Below are 14,702 nucleotides of genomic sequence, written 5' to 3'. Positions count from 1 at the left end.
TCAGTTCAAAACTGGACACGTGGTAACCTAATTTCATTTTGAAAGCTGTGGGCCTCAGCGGGAGACACCTTCAATCCAGCTCCCCTTTTCCTAGGGAATCACATTTGAAAACTATGCAGAAGCACTGAATTAACAACTGATCCTCCTGTATCTGTGCCCTTAGTTTGCAAGTCCATATTTTTGATTGTGATGGAGTACTGCGAACACGGGACCTTGAAGGAAGTACTGGGTGGCGAGATGCCACTACCTTGGCCAACACGGGTTCGGATGTCACTGGACGCTGCAAGAGGTGTTTACTGGTAAGCCAAATGGCTATTTTGGAAAACTGACAGCATCTTCTGAAATCTCACAATGTAATTTCCAACTCTGTAGAAAGCGACACTGTGGCCCTAGGTGAACACAACAGCTTTGGGGATGATTCAAACCCCTGCAGCTAATGACACATCAATATAAATTGGGAGAACTTTAGAGTTACATAGAATTTGCAGCACATAAACAGGCCATTTGACCGAACTGCTCTGTGCTGGTGTCAATGCTCCAGACAAGCCTCCACCCCACCCTACTTCATCTCGCCCTACAGGTATATCCTTCTATTCCTTTCTCCCTCATGTGCTTATCTGTGCTATTCACTTCAACTATTATTTGTGGTAGTAAGTTCCACATTCTAATCATTCTCGGAGTGGAGAAGTTTCTCCTGAATTCACTATTGGATTTCTGAGTGACCATCTTATATTTATGGACCCTCGTTCTGGTCCCCCCTACATCTTGTGAACTGCCATTGGATCTCCACACCCAAGTAAAGCTGCAGAGATGCATTTTCCACCCCTGTAGTGTGTCTCTGCCTACCAGAAGAGCTTAACTGAAGTGCCAGCACCAGATAGAACAAACAGTGCAGAGGTGTGGGCATCACCTTCCCACGATCCATCTTTCCATCTAGGTTTGCACTGGGTATTTCCTTAATCTAACTAAATCTTATCCCCATTGAACTCCAGCAACAACAGTTAGTATCATTACACCAACCTTTTCGGTGTTTCGGCAAATTAGTTTACTCAGTTCCCCCATCTTCTAATATTTCTTCATGTGGGTCAGTATCAAATTTTGTTTGATAACATTCCTGTGAAGTGCCTTGGGATGTTTCACTACATTAAAGATGCTATGTAAATACAATAAAATAAAAGCAAAATACTGCGGATGCTGGAAATCTGAATAAATACAGAAAGTGCTGGAACTACTCAGCAGGTCTGGCAGCATCTGTGGAGAGAGAAGAAGAGTTAATGTTTCAGGTCAGTGACCTTTCATCAGAACTTACTTATGTAAATGCAATTTGTTGTTGCTATGTTCAACATCCACCTGAGTCTGGTGTTGAAAAGTGGGTCAGTCTGCGCCCTGAGAGAGAATGGAAATGTGGTCACCCCACTAAACTCACCAGAGTACTCAGTGGCCAAACCTCTTGCAAATCACTGTTTGCAGAGGAAGCACCTTTGTATTTGTCCAGTATGTCTGGCAAAGTGCTTCTTCTTTGCTAATGACCATTATCTGGTGCACTGCTTTGCATCTTAGAATGTGTGGAAAAGTATCCACGGGGAACTTCGGTGGCTCAAATGGAAAGGTGACTTGTGTTTAATTTCAGGCTGCATCAGTCGGAAGAGAAGGCCAGTCTTCATTGCTGTGTTAGCAGCACCAGCTTCCTGGTCAATGAAGATTATCGAGTAAAGGTACATTTGAATTGGGAAATGACAACAAATACCCAGCCTAGGCAATGGCGACAGGTCTGTCTGAATTTGGCCAATGGTATTGTAGTAATGAGGTCTGTCTGAGTACCAGTGATAATAATGGAGTTGGTGCACGTCTGAATGATTACAGGGTCTGTCTGAGGCTGGACATTTGATTATGGCTGTATCTTTGCCAAGACAATGATAGAAGGACATGTCTACATTCAATGGAGAAGACGATTGGTCCAGGTGTCAAACAAGTGGCAGATTTACTATCGCATTCTCTTTTGCCTGGCAATAAAAGTGAAAATTACCCTCAGACACTCCTTCAAATTTCCTTGTGGAGTGATTTGCTGGTGCTATTGAGGAGGGTTTAAACTAAATTGGCAGGGGTGTGGGAACCAGGAGATAATACAAGAGAGGAACACCAAGGTGCACAGAGAATTGGAAGAGACAGATAGCATTAGAGTAGGAAATAGCAAAGCATTAGGTGGGGTCAGAGTGAGAGTGTTAGACAGTACTAGAGAATGGAGAAGTTCCGTATTAGATGGGAGTGGACTGAGAGGGAGTATGAGGAATTTAAAGACAAGATTATAATGCATATGTGTAAACGCACAAAGTGTGGTGAATACAGTTGGTGAGCTACAAGCACAAATAGCAGTATGGGAATACGATGGAGTGGCAATAATAGCAAAATGGCTTAAAAGTAGTGAGGACTGCGCTTTTAGAATACAAGGATATAAAGTCTTCAGAAAAGATAGAAAAGGAGAAAAGGGAAAAGGGAGGTGGGGTGGCAGTCCTAATTAGAGTAGACTTTGCAGTGCTGGAAAAGGGGGATGTCCTTGAAGGGGCAAGGACAGAATCCGTTTGGTTAGAGCTGAGGAACAAAAAGGATATGATCACGTTACAAGGGGTATTTCTATAGGCCTCCAAATAGTGAGAGAGAGTGAGGAGCAAATCTGCAGGGAAATCACAGAGATTTGCAAGAATAACAGAGTTGTGAAATTGGGGACTTTAATTACCCAAATATTGATTGGAATAATTTCATAGTAAAGGGTAAGGAGGGGAGAAATTTCTAAAATGTGTTCAGGAGAACTTCCTTGATCAGTATGTTCTCAGCCCAACTAGAAAGGAGGCATTGCTGGATCTGATGCTGGGAAATGAGGTGGGCCATGCGGACAAAGTGTCTGTGGGGGAACACTTGGGTAAGAGTGATCATCGTATCATAAGGTTTAGATTAGTAATGCAGAAAAGCAAGGAACAAAACTAGGTAGAATGTCTAGATTGGAAGAGGGCAAACTTCAACGCGATGAGAAGTGATCTAGCCAGGGTAGAATGGAACAAAAGACTGACAGGAAGAGCTGTATCAGAACAATGGGTTATTTTTAAGGAAGAGATGCTTCAGGTACAGGTTAGGTACATTCCAACAAGGGTGAAAGGTAAAGGAACCAAGAACAGGGCTGTTTCATTGACCAAGGAGATAGAGATGATGATGAAACAACAAAAGAGGGCGTATGATGCATATCAAGTGAACTCATCAGGTGAGAACCAGGCAATATACAGTCAGTTGAGAGGGGAAGTGAAGAGGAAAATAAGACTGGCAACAAGAGAATATGAGAATAGAATGGCAGTCAACATAAAAGGGAACCAAAGAACTTCTACCAACATGTAAATAGTAAGCAAGTCGTAAGAGGAGGAGTGGGGACTATTAGAGTCAGAAAGGTAATATATGCTTAGAGGTGCAGGGCATGACTAATATACTTAATGAGTACTTTGTATCAGTGTTCACTAAGGAAATGGAGGCTGACAAAATATCAGTAGAAGCGGAGAGAGTAGAGGCAATGGATGGGATAAAATCTGAGAGGGGTGAAGGTACTGGAGAGGCTGGCTATGATTAGGGTAGATAAATCACCTGGTCCGGGTGGCTTGCATTAGAGGCCTGCTACCCGACCCGAACCCGACGGGATCCGACAACATGTGTCGGGTTCAGGTCGGGTCGGGCCCATCTTCAGGCTCCAGCTTTCGGGCTTGGGTCAGGTTGGGCCGAGTCTAAGTAGAGTTGGGTCGGGTCGGGCCGGACACGCAGAGTCAGCGCTGTGCCGGTAAGTATTAAAAATAAAAAACTTACCTGAGCTGGGAGTCCGGGACGAAACTGAGTCTGCGCAGTGAGCGAGTGACATCGCTATGACGTCATCATGCATGCCCGGCAGCTTTGTGGAGGTTCTGAGTCGGGAGGTAAATAACCGGATGGCCGGGTCAGGCTCAGGTCGGGTCGAGTCAGGGCGGGCTTGGGTCAGGCTTGGGGCAAAAGCAGAGGGGCTTGGGCCGGGTCGGGCTTGGGTCCACAGTGGTTCGGTCGGGTTTGGGTCAGGTTCGTTTTCCCAACCTAAAGTAGGCCTCTAGCTTGCCTCCCAGGTTGCTAAAGGAAGTGGGGATGGAGATAGTGGAAGGGCTTTCCATAATCTTCCAATCTTCCCTGGATATGGGGGAGGTGCCAGAGGATTGGAGATTGGCAAATGTAGCACCCTTATTCAAGAAAGAGTGAAAGGACAGTCTAGCAACTACAAGCCAATTAGTTTAGCAACAGTAGTGGGTAAGGTTTTAGAAACAATAATCAGGGAAAATATCAACGGACACTTGGAGAGGTTTGAGTTGATCAAGGATAGCCAGCATGGATTTGTAAAAGGCAGATCATGCTTGACTAATCTAATTGAATTTTTTGATGAAGTAACAGAGAATGCGACGGATGCTGTTTATATGGATTTTGAGAAAGCATTTGATAAGGTTCCACATTAAAGGCTGGTCAACAAAACAGAGGCTCATGGAATAGGAGGGTCAGTGTCCAATTGGATAAAAAAAATTGGCTTAAGGACAGAAAACAGCGTGTTGTAGTAAATAGTTGCATTTCAGACTGTAGGATGGTAGACAGTGCTGTTCCCACTGCTTTTTTGTTATTTATTAATAACTCGGATCTTGGAATAAAGAGTAGAATCTCAAGGTTTTCTGATGACACAAAAGCTGGAGGTGTGGCAAACAGTGCGGATGATATGAACTGCCTGTAACAGGACATAGATAAGCGAGCAGAATGGGCAGAAAGTTGGCAGATGGAGTTTAATACTGACAATTGTGAGGTGATGCATTTTGGCAGAAGAAACAGGGAGAGGTAGAGAGGGGGGGAGGTGGAGAGAGAGGGGGGGAGGTGGAGAGAGAGTGGGGGGAGGTGTGGAGGTAGGGGTAGGGAGAGGGGTAGAGAGAATTCTAGAGCTTGAGGTCTAGGCAATTGAAGGCATAGCCACCAGCGGTGGAGCAATGAAAATCAGGATTGTGCAAAAGGGCAGAATTGGAGGAGTGCAGAGATTGTGAAGGGCAGTAAGGCTGGAAGAGGTTGCAGAAATAGGAGGGGCAAGGCCATGGAGGGATTTGAATTCCAAAATGTGAATTTTAAAATTGTGGCATTGCTGGATCAGGAACCAATGTAGGTCAGTGAGCACAGGGTTGATGGGTGAATAGCACTTGGTGTGAGTTAGGACATAGGCAACAGTTTTGGATGAGCTGATGTTTATGGAAGGTGGGAGGTTGGAACTTCATTAATGCCAAACAATGTGAACAAGCCCAACAATATTTTCTATTAGAATGTTATTGACATAAATGAGGGACAGGAGTAGGATGAGAATACTGAGCCCTGGAGATTCCTGGTGAAGATTGCTGTGACACTAACTGTGCACGCTGCCAGGAAATTGGATATCTGGAATTGGTTGAGAAGGGAGTTTGACATGTCTTGGCCTCTTGTGCCTTACCTTGTCAAAAGCTTTGCATCTCCTTCTTTAAACTATTGGGTATAAAGGTTTGGGAAAGGCTGCTCACTCCTATGACTGGTGGGTTTAGACCAATGAAAGAGCAACAATTGGGGAGCAACTGTTATGGATCTTCAAGGTCTGAGTTGTAGCTTCCAAACCTTCAAACTGAGCAGCTGACATTGGAGTGACAGTGGAGGTGGCAGAGGACAGTTAAGCAGCAGCAGGCCTATCGGCAGCGATGGAGGACACCGAGGCAGTGGAGATAAGGTGAGCAGTGGTGAGGACCCTGGCCAACAGTGGACCAGACCCAGTCCAGTCTGTTAGAGGGGACAGCAGACACTGGGTAAGAGATCAGGTCAGGAAGAGCAAAGAAAAAGTGAGTTTTTAAAAAAAAAATTGCATTTGTATAGCACCATTCATGACCTCCAGACATCCCAAAGTGCTTTGCAGCCAATTAAGTTGTTTTTTGAAGTGCAGTCACTGTTGTAATATAGGAAATGTGGCAGCCAATTTGCATACATTAAGCTCCCACAAACAGCAATATGATAATGACCAGTTAATCTCTTTTTAGGTTGGTTGAGGAATAAATATTGGCTAGGACACTGGAGATAACTTGCCTGTTCTTCGGAATTGTGCCATGGGATATTTTATGTCTTAAGAACATAAGATATAGCAGCAGGTGGAGACCACATGGCCCCTTGAGCATGCTCCACCATTCAATACGAACATGCTTCAACTCCACTTTTCCATCCACACCCCATATTCCTTGATTGCCAGAGAGATCAAAAAGCTATCTGTCCTAGTCTTGAATATAGTCAACAATGCAGCATCCGCAATCCTCTGGGATAGAGAATTCCAAAAATTCACAACCCTCCAAGTGAAGTTTTTCCTCATCTCAGTCCTAAATAATTGACCTTTTATCCTCCGGCTGTGCCCCATGTTCTAGGTTCCCTGGCCAGAGGAAGCAACCTCTCCGTATCTACCCTGTCAAGCTCCTTAAGAATCATGTATGTTTCAATCAGATCACCTCTCCTTCTTCTAAACTCCAGAAATTATGGGACAACCGACTTGTACAGACAGACGGAGCTTTGGTTTAATGTCTCATTCGAAAGATGGCACCTCCGCCAGTGTAGCACTCCTTCAGGAGTGTCAGCCTAGATTTTTGTGCTGGAGTCCAAGTGGAATTTAAACTCACCAACTTCTGACTCGGGGGTGAAGTGCTACCACTGAGGCACAGCAGGTACAGGCAGCCAACCCAGTTTTGGAAGGTAGGCTTTGCCTTTTTGGGGATGGAAGTCTCATTTCTCCTGTACGGGAGTTTTGCATTATGCCTGATCCCAAAGAATTTTAGTCATGTGTGGCCTACTCATGATTTGTGATCTGTGGTTCTGCTTCAAAAACTTGGACACCCCTGCCCTAGGGAACCCATTAGCGCCCATTGATTTCAGTTTGAAAATCTATTCTTCAGATGTACATTGTGTGCAAATTGACTGCCTACATTACAACAGTGACTGCACTCCAAAAATACTTTATTGGCTGTTAATCATGAGATTGTGAAAGGTACTAAATAAATGCAAGTTCTTTTTTTTAAATTTCCACTATCAGCCTGATTTAGAACAACACCATTTAAAAACATGAGCAGACATACAATTAACTTTCAGGAAGAGTTAGTGCTACTTGTTTTCATTTTTTTTTCATGTTTAGTTAGCAGGTCTGGAGTTAACAAAGACTGAAACCTCAATCAGATGTAACAAGTCATCAAAGACAGAGCCAGCATTGGGAATCCAATATCTCTCTCCAGAGCAGCTAAGTGACGTCAATTACCAGTACAATAAAAATTGCGAAGTGTACAGGTGAGGATTTGCAATGTCCCATTACAGAAGTAGGAGACTTTGTCCAGCAATACTTGTGCATCCATTCCACTAACCTGAACCCTCAATACAATCGTAACTCTTGCCCCTTTTGCCTGATTTATTTTTGCCTTCCCATATGCACTTTCCTTGGTGGTCTCCTGCACCTTGGCCATTGCCCCCTTAGTTGAGATTTCCCAATGCAAAGGCTGTCAAGTGCAACTTTCCTGAGCTGTAAATGTAGGTTATGAGACTGGATTAATATCCAGCTACTTCACCTGATGATAATGCTTAAGGATGTGGTGATATTTGCTTAAGCTTTCTTGGCAGAGGTTTATCTGTGTTTGGTTGCTTCTCTCTGGAGATTGTGCAGGTTAGGTTTGCCTAGGGTCAGCACATTGTTTTTTCTCACTCCAGGCTTCAGTTTTAATGGAACGGTAATTATGATAGTTTGGCTCTCCTTCTTTGACTGTGGGGCTGTACCTTCTGAATAAAGCACATGATTAAAATGGAGCTTTGCTTTTCCTTTCAGCCTCGGGATTGTCCTCTGGGAAATCAGCAGCTGTAAAACACCATTCAAAGGTAATGTATGTTTACAGCTAACAGCAGTTGGTGTGGATCTGGAACCGGGTGCAGTTTTCAAGTTGCAATGTTCAGCATAGCTTGTTTCTAGTTATTTTTCTTTGGTGCTTTTCAGCATGACCATGGCTCACGAACTGTAGTGAAATGATACCCAAATGAAAGAAGGAACTTGCATTGATATAACACCTTTCATGACCTTAAGATGTCACAAAGCTTTTTACAGCCAATGAATACTTTTGACATATAGTCACTGTTGTAATACCAATTTGCCCACAGTAAGATCCCACAAACAGCATTGAGATGATGACCAGATCATCTGTTTCAGTGATATTGGTTGAGGGTTAAATATGGACCAGGATATGAGTGAGAACTCCCCTGCTCTTCAAAATAGTGCTATGGTATTTTTTTACATCCATTTCAAAGGGCAGACAGGATTAATGTCACATATGAAAGTCAGTACCTCCAATTGTATAACACTCTCTCAGTACTGCACGGGAGTGTCAGCCTAGATTACATGCTTAAATCTCTAGAGTGGGACTTGAACCCATGATCTTCTGGCACAGAGGGGAGGGTCCTGCTGCTAAGCCATGGCTGATACACTCCTTCAGTATTAGAGTCTATTTTCTCCCCTCTTTGAAGGCACTGACTTGTGCTGGGCTCAGGGTCCATGGACACTGGCCACTACCCAGTATCTAACCAGAGTAACCATGTGAATCAAGACTATGACTGTCTCGGGCTAAGCTAATTGACTGTAGGAAACATCACAACCAAGCCTGATTCTGTCCCCACCTGATGTCACATACAGTCAACTCCAAACATACCAAATGTACATGCAGCATAGAATTATTTGTTTGCACATAATCAGTAATCTCAAACCAAAGAATAGAGTCCAGCTTTTTCAAACCACTTTAACGAATGATTTACCAGTCGCTCCCACTGATTTTAGTTCAAGATTCACAATTTCATTTATATGTCCACTTGCATGACAGGATCAACTTTTTTTTATTCTTTCATGAGATGTGGGTGTGTCTGGCAACGCCTGCATTTGTTGTCCATCCCTAATTGCCCTTGATAACTGAGTGAAATGGCCTAGCAAGCCAGAGGGCATTTAGAGTCAACCACATTACTGTGAGTCTGAAGTCACATGTAGGCCAGACCAGTTAAGGACAGCAGATTTCTTTCCCTAAAGGTCATTAGTGAACCAGATGGGGTTTTTACGACAATCGATAGTTTCATGGCATCATTACTGAGACTAGCTTTCAATTCATGATTTTTCTGAATTAATTGACTTTAATTCCACCAGATCCCCAAGTGGGGTTTGAACCCGTGTCCCCACAGCACTAGGCTGGGCCTCTGATGTGAGCTGTAGCACAGCAGAAGCTAAGAGTGAGTCTACAGCTCATGCTACACCTGATCCTCCCATTGTGCTGCAGCTCACATTACAGCTGATTCTACAGTTCATCCCAATATGCAAGTATAGAAATGTGTAGACCACAAAACACTGCCCTCTGTGCAGTGTAGTGTTTCACTAGTACGAAAAACACTGGTCATAGTTTATTGATGAATAAGTGAATCAGCCATCTGTAATGAACAAAACCCCCATCTACGGTCCAGACCATTACACATGGCTTGCACTGTGCATGTACATTTCAATAGGGATATGATGGGGACTGCCAAATTTTCAGATATTGCTGTGTACAAGCAAAATTATTTTTTAAATGATTGTTCTTGGGCCAGAATTTGGGCCAAGACTAGTAGAGGAAATTGGGTGGGATGAAGGGTGTCGAGTGGAGTTAGGCACCAGGGCCACAGCCAGTGATGGTACTACTGGATCCTGAAAAGGCAATGTACTACCACTGATGTGGTGTGTCCAATGTTACTCATACTGTACATGATGATGAAACTTGGATCTGCTCTGTTTCAATCAGATGTTGACTCCCTAGACATTCATAGAATGGTTTGCAAGGACAAGTTCCGTGAGCCACTACCAGACGACTGTCCTCAAGACCTGGTAGAGCTGATCGACGAGTGCCGTGCCTTTGAGCCGTTTGAACGCCCGTCAGCAGGAGGTATGTGACCTATTACTCTTGATACAATGGATCTTTAGATAGTGCTAATCAGAAATGGAGGATCAATTCTCTGTGCACATTAGCTTGGTCATGCCATGGAGTCAGAAGTCCAGCCCTCAGCAGTAAGCTGTGAGTAAGGGGGAGATTCTTCAGAATGGGGACCAACGAAGGCGGAGTGAGTAAGTAGGTACAACAGTATCCTTCCTGTACTCTGCTGGAACAGTGAGTAAAGCAGAGTTCTCCCACAAGAGCAAAATATTGTGAATGCTGGAAATCTGAATTAAATAGAAAATGCTTTAAATACTCAGCAGGTCAGGCAGCACCTATGGGGAGAGAAACAGTTAACATTTTAGATCATGAACTTTCATCAGAACTGGACCTGGACCATCAGAATTGACCTGAAGTGTTGGGCTTGATTTTACAAAAAGGCCTAAATTCCTGCCATCGGGATCAGGAGCGGGCAGGGTGAAGGTTGCAATTATTTCACGGCTAGTCAATTAACTGCCGGGAGGTGGAGGGACAGTCAACTCGGGAGGAGTGAATGGTGTGAAACTGGAAGCGCTGGCACCATATTAAAGGGTTGCCAGTACTCTGCCAAATGGAATCATCCACACAAGAAGCACAGAGGGAGAGTTGACAAACAGGCTTCATTTGGAATGGCTGAAGAAAGATCCAGGTGACCCCATGATTTTCTGATGCCTCCCTGCAGGTTCTCCTCTAGGCTGCTCGAGCAAGGAGGGAGGTTCTCTTCTCCTGGGCCAGTCTTCTCCTCCCATCCCATCAGATGAAACAAACCTGGACTGAGATCGCTGAAGAGGTCAGTAGCCATGGGTCACCCCATGAACCTGGATACAGTGCCACAAAAGGGTTAATGACCTCATACGATTTGCCAAAGTGAGAACAGCACACATTGTTTACCCAACAGCTCGGGGATCACAATCTGGTGAGCACAGCACAGATGCAGCTGATGGAGGGTGTGACAGCCAAGGCCACTCACGGTTGGAGGACTGTGGAAGGCAGGGTGACGCTGAGCTTCAGGCTGATGACATGCCTTTGGAGTAGTCAACAAGGTGGCAGTTACTGGACCGGCAGCATGAGGTGTGTGAACATCTGGCAGAGCTTCTAGAAACTATGCGCACCCATGTGCAGGCAATGGAGGAGTCCATCCAGGCCATGTGTCTTGTATATGTGCGCATGGCTTCCTCAATGGGAAGAATGGTGAGCCTCTTAGAGCCTTTCCAGCAAACCACACAGTGGGTGCTGGAGATGTATGCAGACCTGCATGCCATTGCCACCTCCATGAGCTCTGGAGCAATGAATGGGTGAGTGTGGCAGCAAGGCGCCTGGAGTCACTGCCAGTCCTCAGACTCCTCAGGTGAGCAAGGAGGGACAGGTGTGCCCTGAAAGAGTAGAAGAGCAGCTCCCTGAAGCATTTGGGGCATCCTCTCAGGATGCTCTTGGCACAGGCAGCGGGTCCTCATCCCCTCTCAGTAACACCAGAGCTTCATGTGACCGCAATGTCAGAGGTGGCTCCTGCACCTGGGCAGGAGGCCATCAAATTGCCAGGGCCCTCCAGACCTCAGACAGCCAGAGGATGACCACCAAGGTCATTGAAAGCCATGGAGCACGAGTCAGTAGCCTGCCTGCAGCACAGCTGATAGTGTGGGAGGAGCACCACGTCTGAGCACATGTAAGTTTTTTTTTTAAGACTACCTAGCCGTACTTGTGGTACATGTTAATGCATGCAACCTTGCATTGTTTGTTTTTCCAATAGATGTGGAATGGTGCAAGGCAAGAGGAATCCTTTATTTTCATTGTGCCTTTAAGAGTATCCTGGCTCCCTCAAAGGGTGTGATGGGGAGGACCACACTGAGTAAGGTCCATGAATTCCCCATATCACTGTCTGATATATTTATGGGTCCAGGTAAAGAGCTATCAAGAAAAGGCAACAGGGTTGCAGAAGGCTGTAGCTTTATTGGATTGAATGGATCTGTTGGGAAAGATCATCTGAATCATGCCTGTATTGGGGCATCTCGAGCCTCTCTTGCATGTATCTCATGGCAACTTGCCTGTGGTCCCTGGGGGTTCTTCATCTTGCAGTATGTTCACTCAGGGTGGTGAATCTTTAGAATTCAGTACCCCAGAGGGCTGTGGAGGCTCAATCATTGAGTATATTCAAGACAACGATTGACAGATTTCTAGATATTAAAGGAATCAAGGGATATGGAAGAAAATGGCACTGAGGTAGAAGATCAGCCATGATCTAGTTGAATGACAGAGCAGGCTTGAGGAGCCAAATCGCCCACTGCTGCTCCTATTTCCTATGTTCCATATCCTCATCCTCCAGAGGAGACTTTGTGCTCCAGGATGTCCTCAAAGCTTCTCCCATCTCTAGCATTAGGTTGTGCAGAGCACAGCACACCACAACGATAAGAGACCTTTGCTGGGGCATACTGAAGGGCCCCACCAGATCTATCCAAGCACCTGAACCGCATCTTCAGAAGCCCTATGGCCCACTCGATTTGTCCTGTGGCAGCTATTCTATCTCTCCTCTGCATCTGTGCTTGAGTGCTGTAGAGGCATATGGAGCCATGTCTTCAGTGGGTAGCCCTTGTCACCCATTATCCATCCTTGAAGGTGTGTAGGGGGCCAGAAAAGGTTAGAAATCTGGGACTGACATAATATGTAAATGTCATGGCTGCTTCCCAGGAAGATTGCACAAACCTGAGGGATCAGTTTGCAGCGGTTGCAGACCAGTTGTACATTGAGCGAGTGGAAGCCCTTCCTGTTAATGAAGGCTGCCGGGTCTGTGGGAGCCTTGATGGCCACGTGTGCAGTCTGACGCCCTGCACCTGGACAAATCCAGCAATATCTCCAGAAGATCCCTGGAATGATCCTGAGGCATAGCAATTCAGCACCATGGTGATCTTCAACACCACTGGCAATGGGGTTCAGCTCATCCTCCATCGTGGCACACAGCTCAGTGACTACCTCTCTGGAGAGGTGCAGACTTTGACAATACTGCTACTCTGAAATTTGCACGAATTTGAGCCTCTGACAGACCCTCTCTGGTGAGTAACCTCTGAGTGCATGTGGTTAGTTGCGTGTCCCTCTGTGCCCCCTCCAAGGCTGAAGCCCTCAGATTTCTGCATCGTGCGCTCTCCTCCTCCTCCTCATTGGCAGTCTCGAAACCTAAGTGAGGCCCATATCAGATAGCTGCACTCAGTACTCTTGGGCCTCCCACCCTTTCACTCTACACATAAAAGTGGCACATCTGAGATGGTACTCAAGTGGTATGTGTCTGCTGTGCTGGCAAGTATGTCTTTGCTCCAGATTGCCACTTCTGTTGTCCACACTGTTCCAACTCCCTGCCAAAGCATGTTGCTGTCCACCGCATTTCAGTACTACCTCTTCTCTCCAGCCCACAGGCTTCAAAATATCCAGTTGTGATGTAAAGACATCGGGCTTCTCTCAACACCTTTCCTCGCAATATTATAAATCCTCCAGCCCATCACCATACTGCTGTTACTGTCAGTAAGGCAGAGCTCCCGCACAGGGGGCTGATAAAAATATGGCCTGTTAATTCTGTTTTTTTCCTCTCTCCACAGATGCTGCAAGACCTGCTGAGTATTCCCAGCATTTTCAATTTTTATTTGAGTTCCTAACCACACTTTGCTGGTACAGTCAGTAAGTCAGAGTTCCTGCACACTCTGGTACCATGAGAAAAGCAGGGCCTCTTGTGCATTCTCTATTTATACGTTCTGCCGGACAGTGCACAAGAGAAGGATCTTTCCATCAATGAGTTATTCTTCAGGAGCTTAGGGAGAGTTCTACCTCAAGTGTTCAGATGAAAGGGACTCACTAACTGAAGATTTCCAGTGAAGGACACCTCCCAACTGATGAATTGGTTGAGGATGGATTGTGGATTGTGGTCTGATCTTGACTTTTCATTACCTTCCAGTCACTCACTGTCACTTGTTCTGTTCCAGCTGTAGTTGATCGACTTCTGCAGATCCAAGTGCAAGTCAGCATAGGAAGCACTGAGCAGGACTCAGTAACTGCAGCTGGATCTTCAATCAGAAGCCATTAATTTGTTACTTAATTACTAATAACCAGATTATAACTGTTTACTAATAAAATGGTTAAAGCTCCTCAAAATAAAGTTCTATAAATCACTGCCATGTGGGTGGAGGTTCCAATTCTTCAGTGGAATTTGTTCATCCTTTCACTTTTTTTTTATTTACACATATACAGGTGAGAAAGAATAAAACACAGATCAAGAAAAAGGCATTTAGATATTAGTAAGTCAGATGTATCCCAGAGACTTGTTGAGTAACTCATCCGAGGTAAAGGCCAAAGTGAAACCACCTAGTTTTTTTTTCTCTGTTTTCCAGTAAAATTGTACTCTGCGTCGGGTGAGTCCACTGTTGTGAAATGTTTGTTAAACCCAAAACAATCCAAAAAGGTTCAGTCATTTTAAATGTCATTTTGTTTACAACCAGGGGAATAGAGTGGGGGAGGGTGGCTTCTGGTTCTTTGCTGCCTTTTTGACGTTGGACCATGATGCATTTTATCAGCAACTCTCTTGATCTGCAATGACTGCTTTAAAGTTCCTTTATATCCAGATTAGCAGCTCAGTCAGCTGGGCCATTGTAAGGAGTCTCTGCAGGGTGGATCTACCCCAGCGAAGGG

The 14,702-nt window shown here is 45.1% G+C and overlaps 1 protein-coding gene across 3 annotated transcripts in view; it reads left to right on the top strand.

Moving 5' to 3' along the window:
* The window catches only part of LOC137379228 (mixed lineage kinase domain-like protein), a 29,348-nt gene extending 15,159 nt beyond the window's left edge, over window positions 1-14,189 (top strand). For 2 of the 3 annotated variants that reach the window (XM_068049935.1, XM_068049936.1), the window contains exons 6-11: window positions 164-299; window positions 1,631-1,715; window positions 7,214-7,362; window positions 7,892-7,941; window positions 9,870-10,010; window positions 14,000-14,189. In XM_068049935.1, coding sequence (XP_067906036.1) covers window positions 164-299; window positions 1,631-1,715; window positions 7,214-7,362; window positions 7,892-7,941; window positions 9,870-10,010; window positions 14,000-14,100 — 662 coding nt within the window. In that variant the 3' untranslated portion in view covers window positions 14,101-14,189. The remainder of the gene's footprint in view (window positions 1-163; window positions 300-1,630; window positions 1,716-7,213; window positions 7,363-7,891; window positions 7,942-9,869; window positions 10,011-13,999) is intronic. The other variant, XM_068049937.1, reaches the window with a different exon arrangement.
* Window positions 14,190-14,702: the final 513 nt, after the last annotated feature.

The sequence above is a fragment of the Heterodontus francisci genome, chromosome 17 (genome assembly GCF_036365525.1).
Source record: "Heterodontus francisci isolate sHetFra1 chromosome 17, sHetFra1.hap1, whole genome shotgun sequence".
Taxonomy (NCBI): Eukaryota; Metazoa; Chordata; class Chondrichthyes; order Heterodontiformes; family Heterodontidae; genus Heterodontus; species Heterodontus francisci.
Note: the sequence above shows the minus strand (reverse complement) of the source record. Positions and strands in the feature narration are given on the sequence as shown.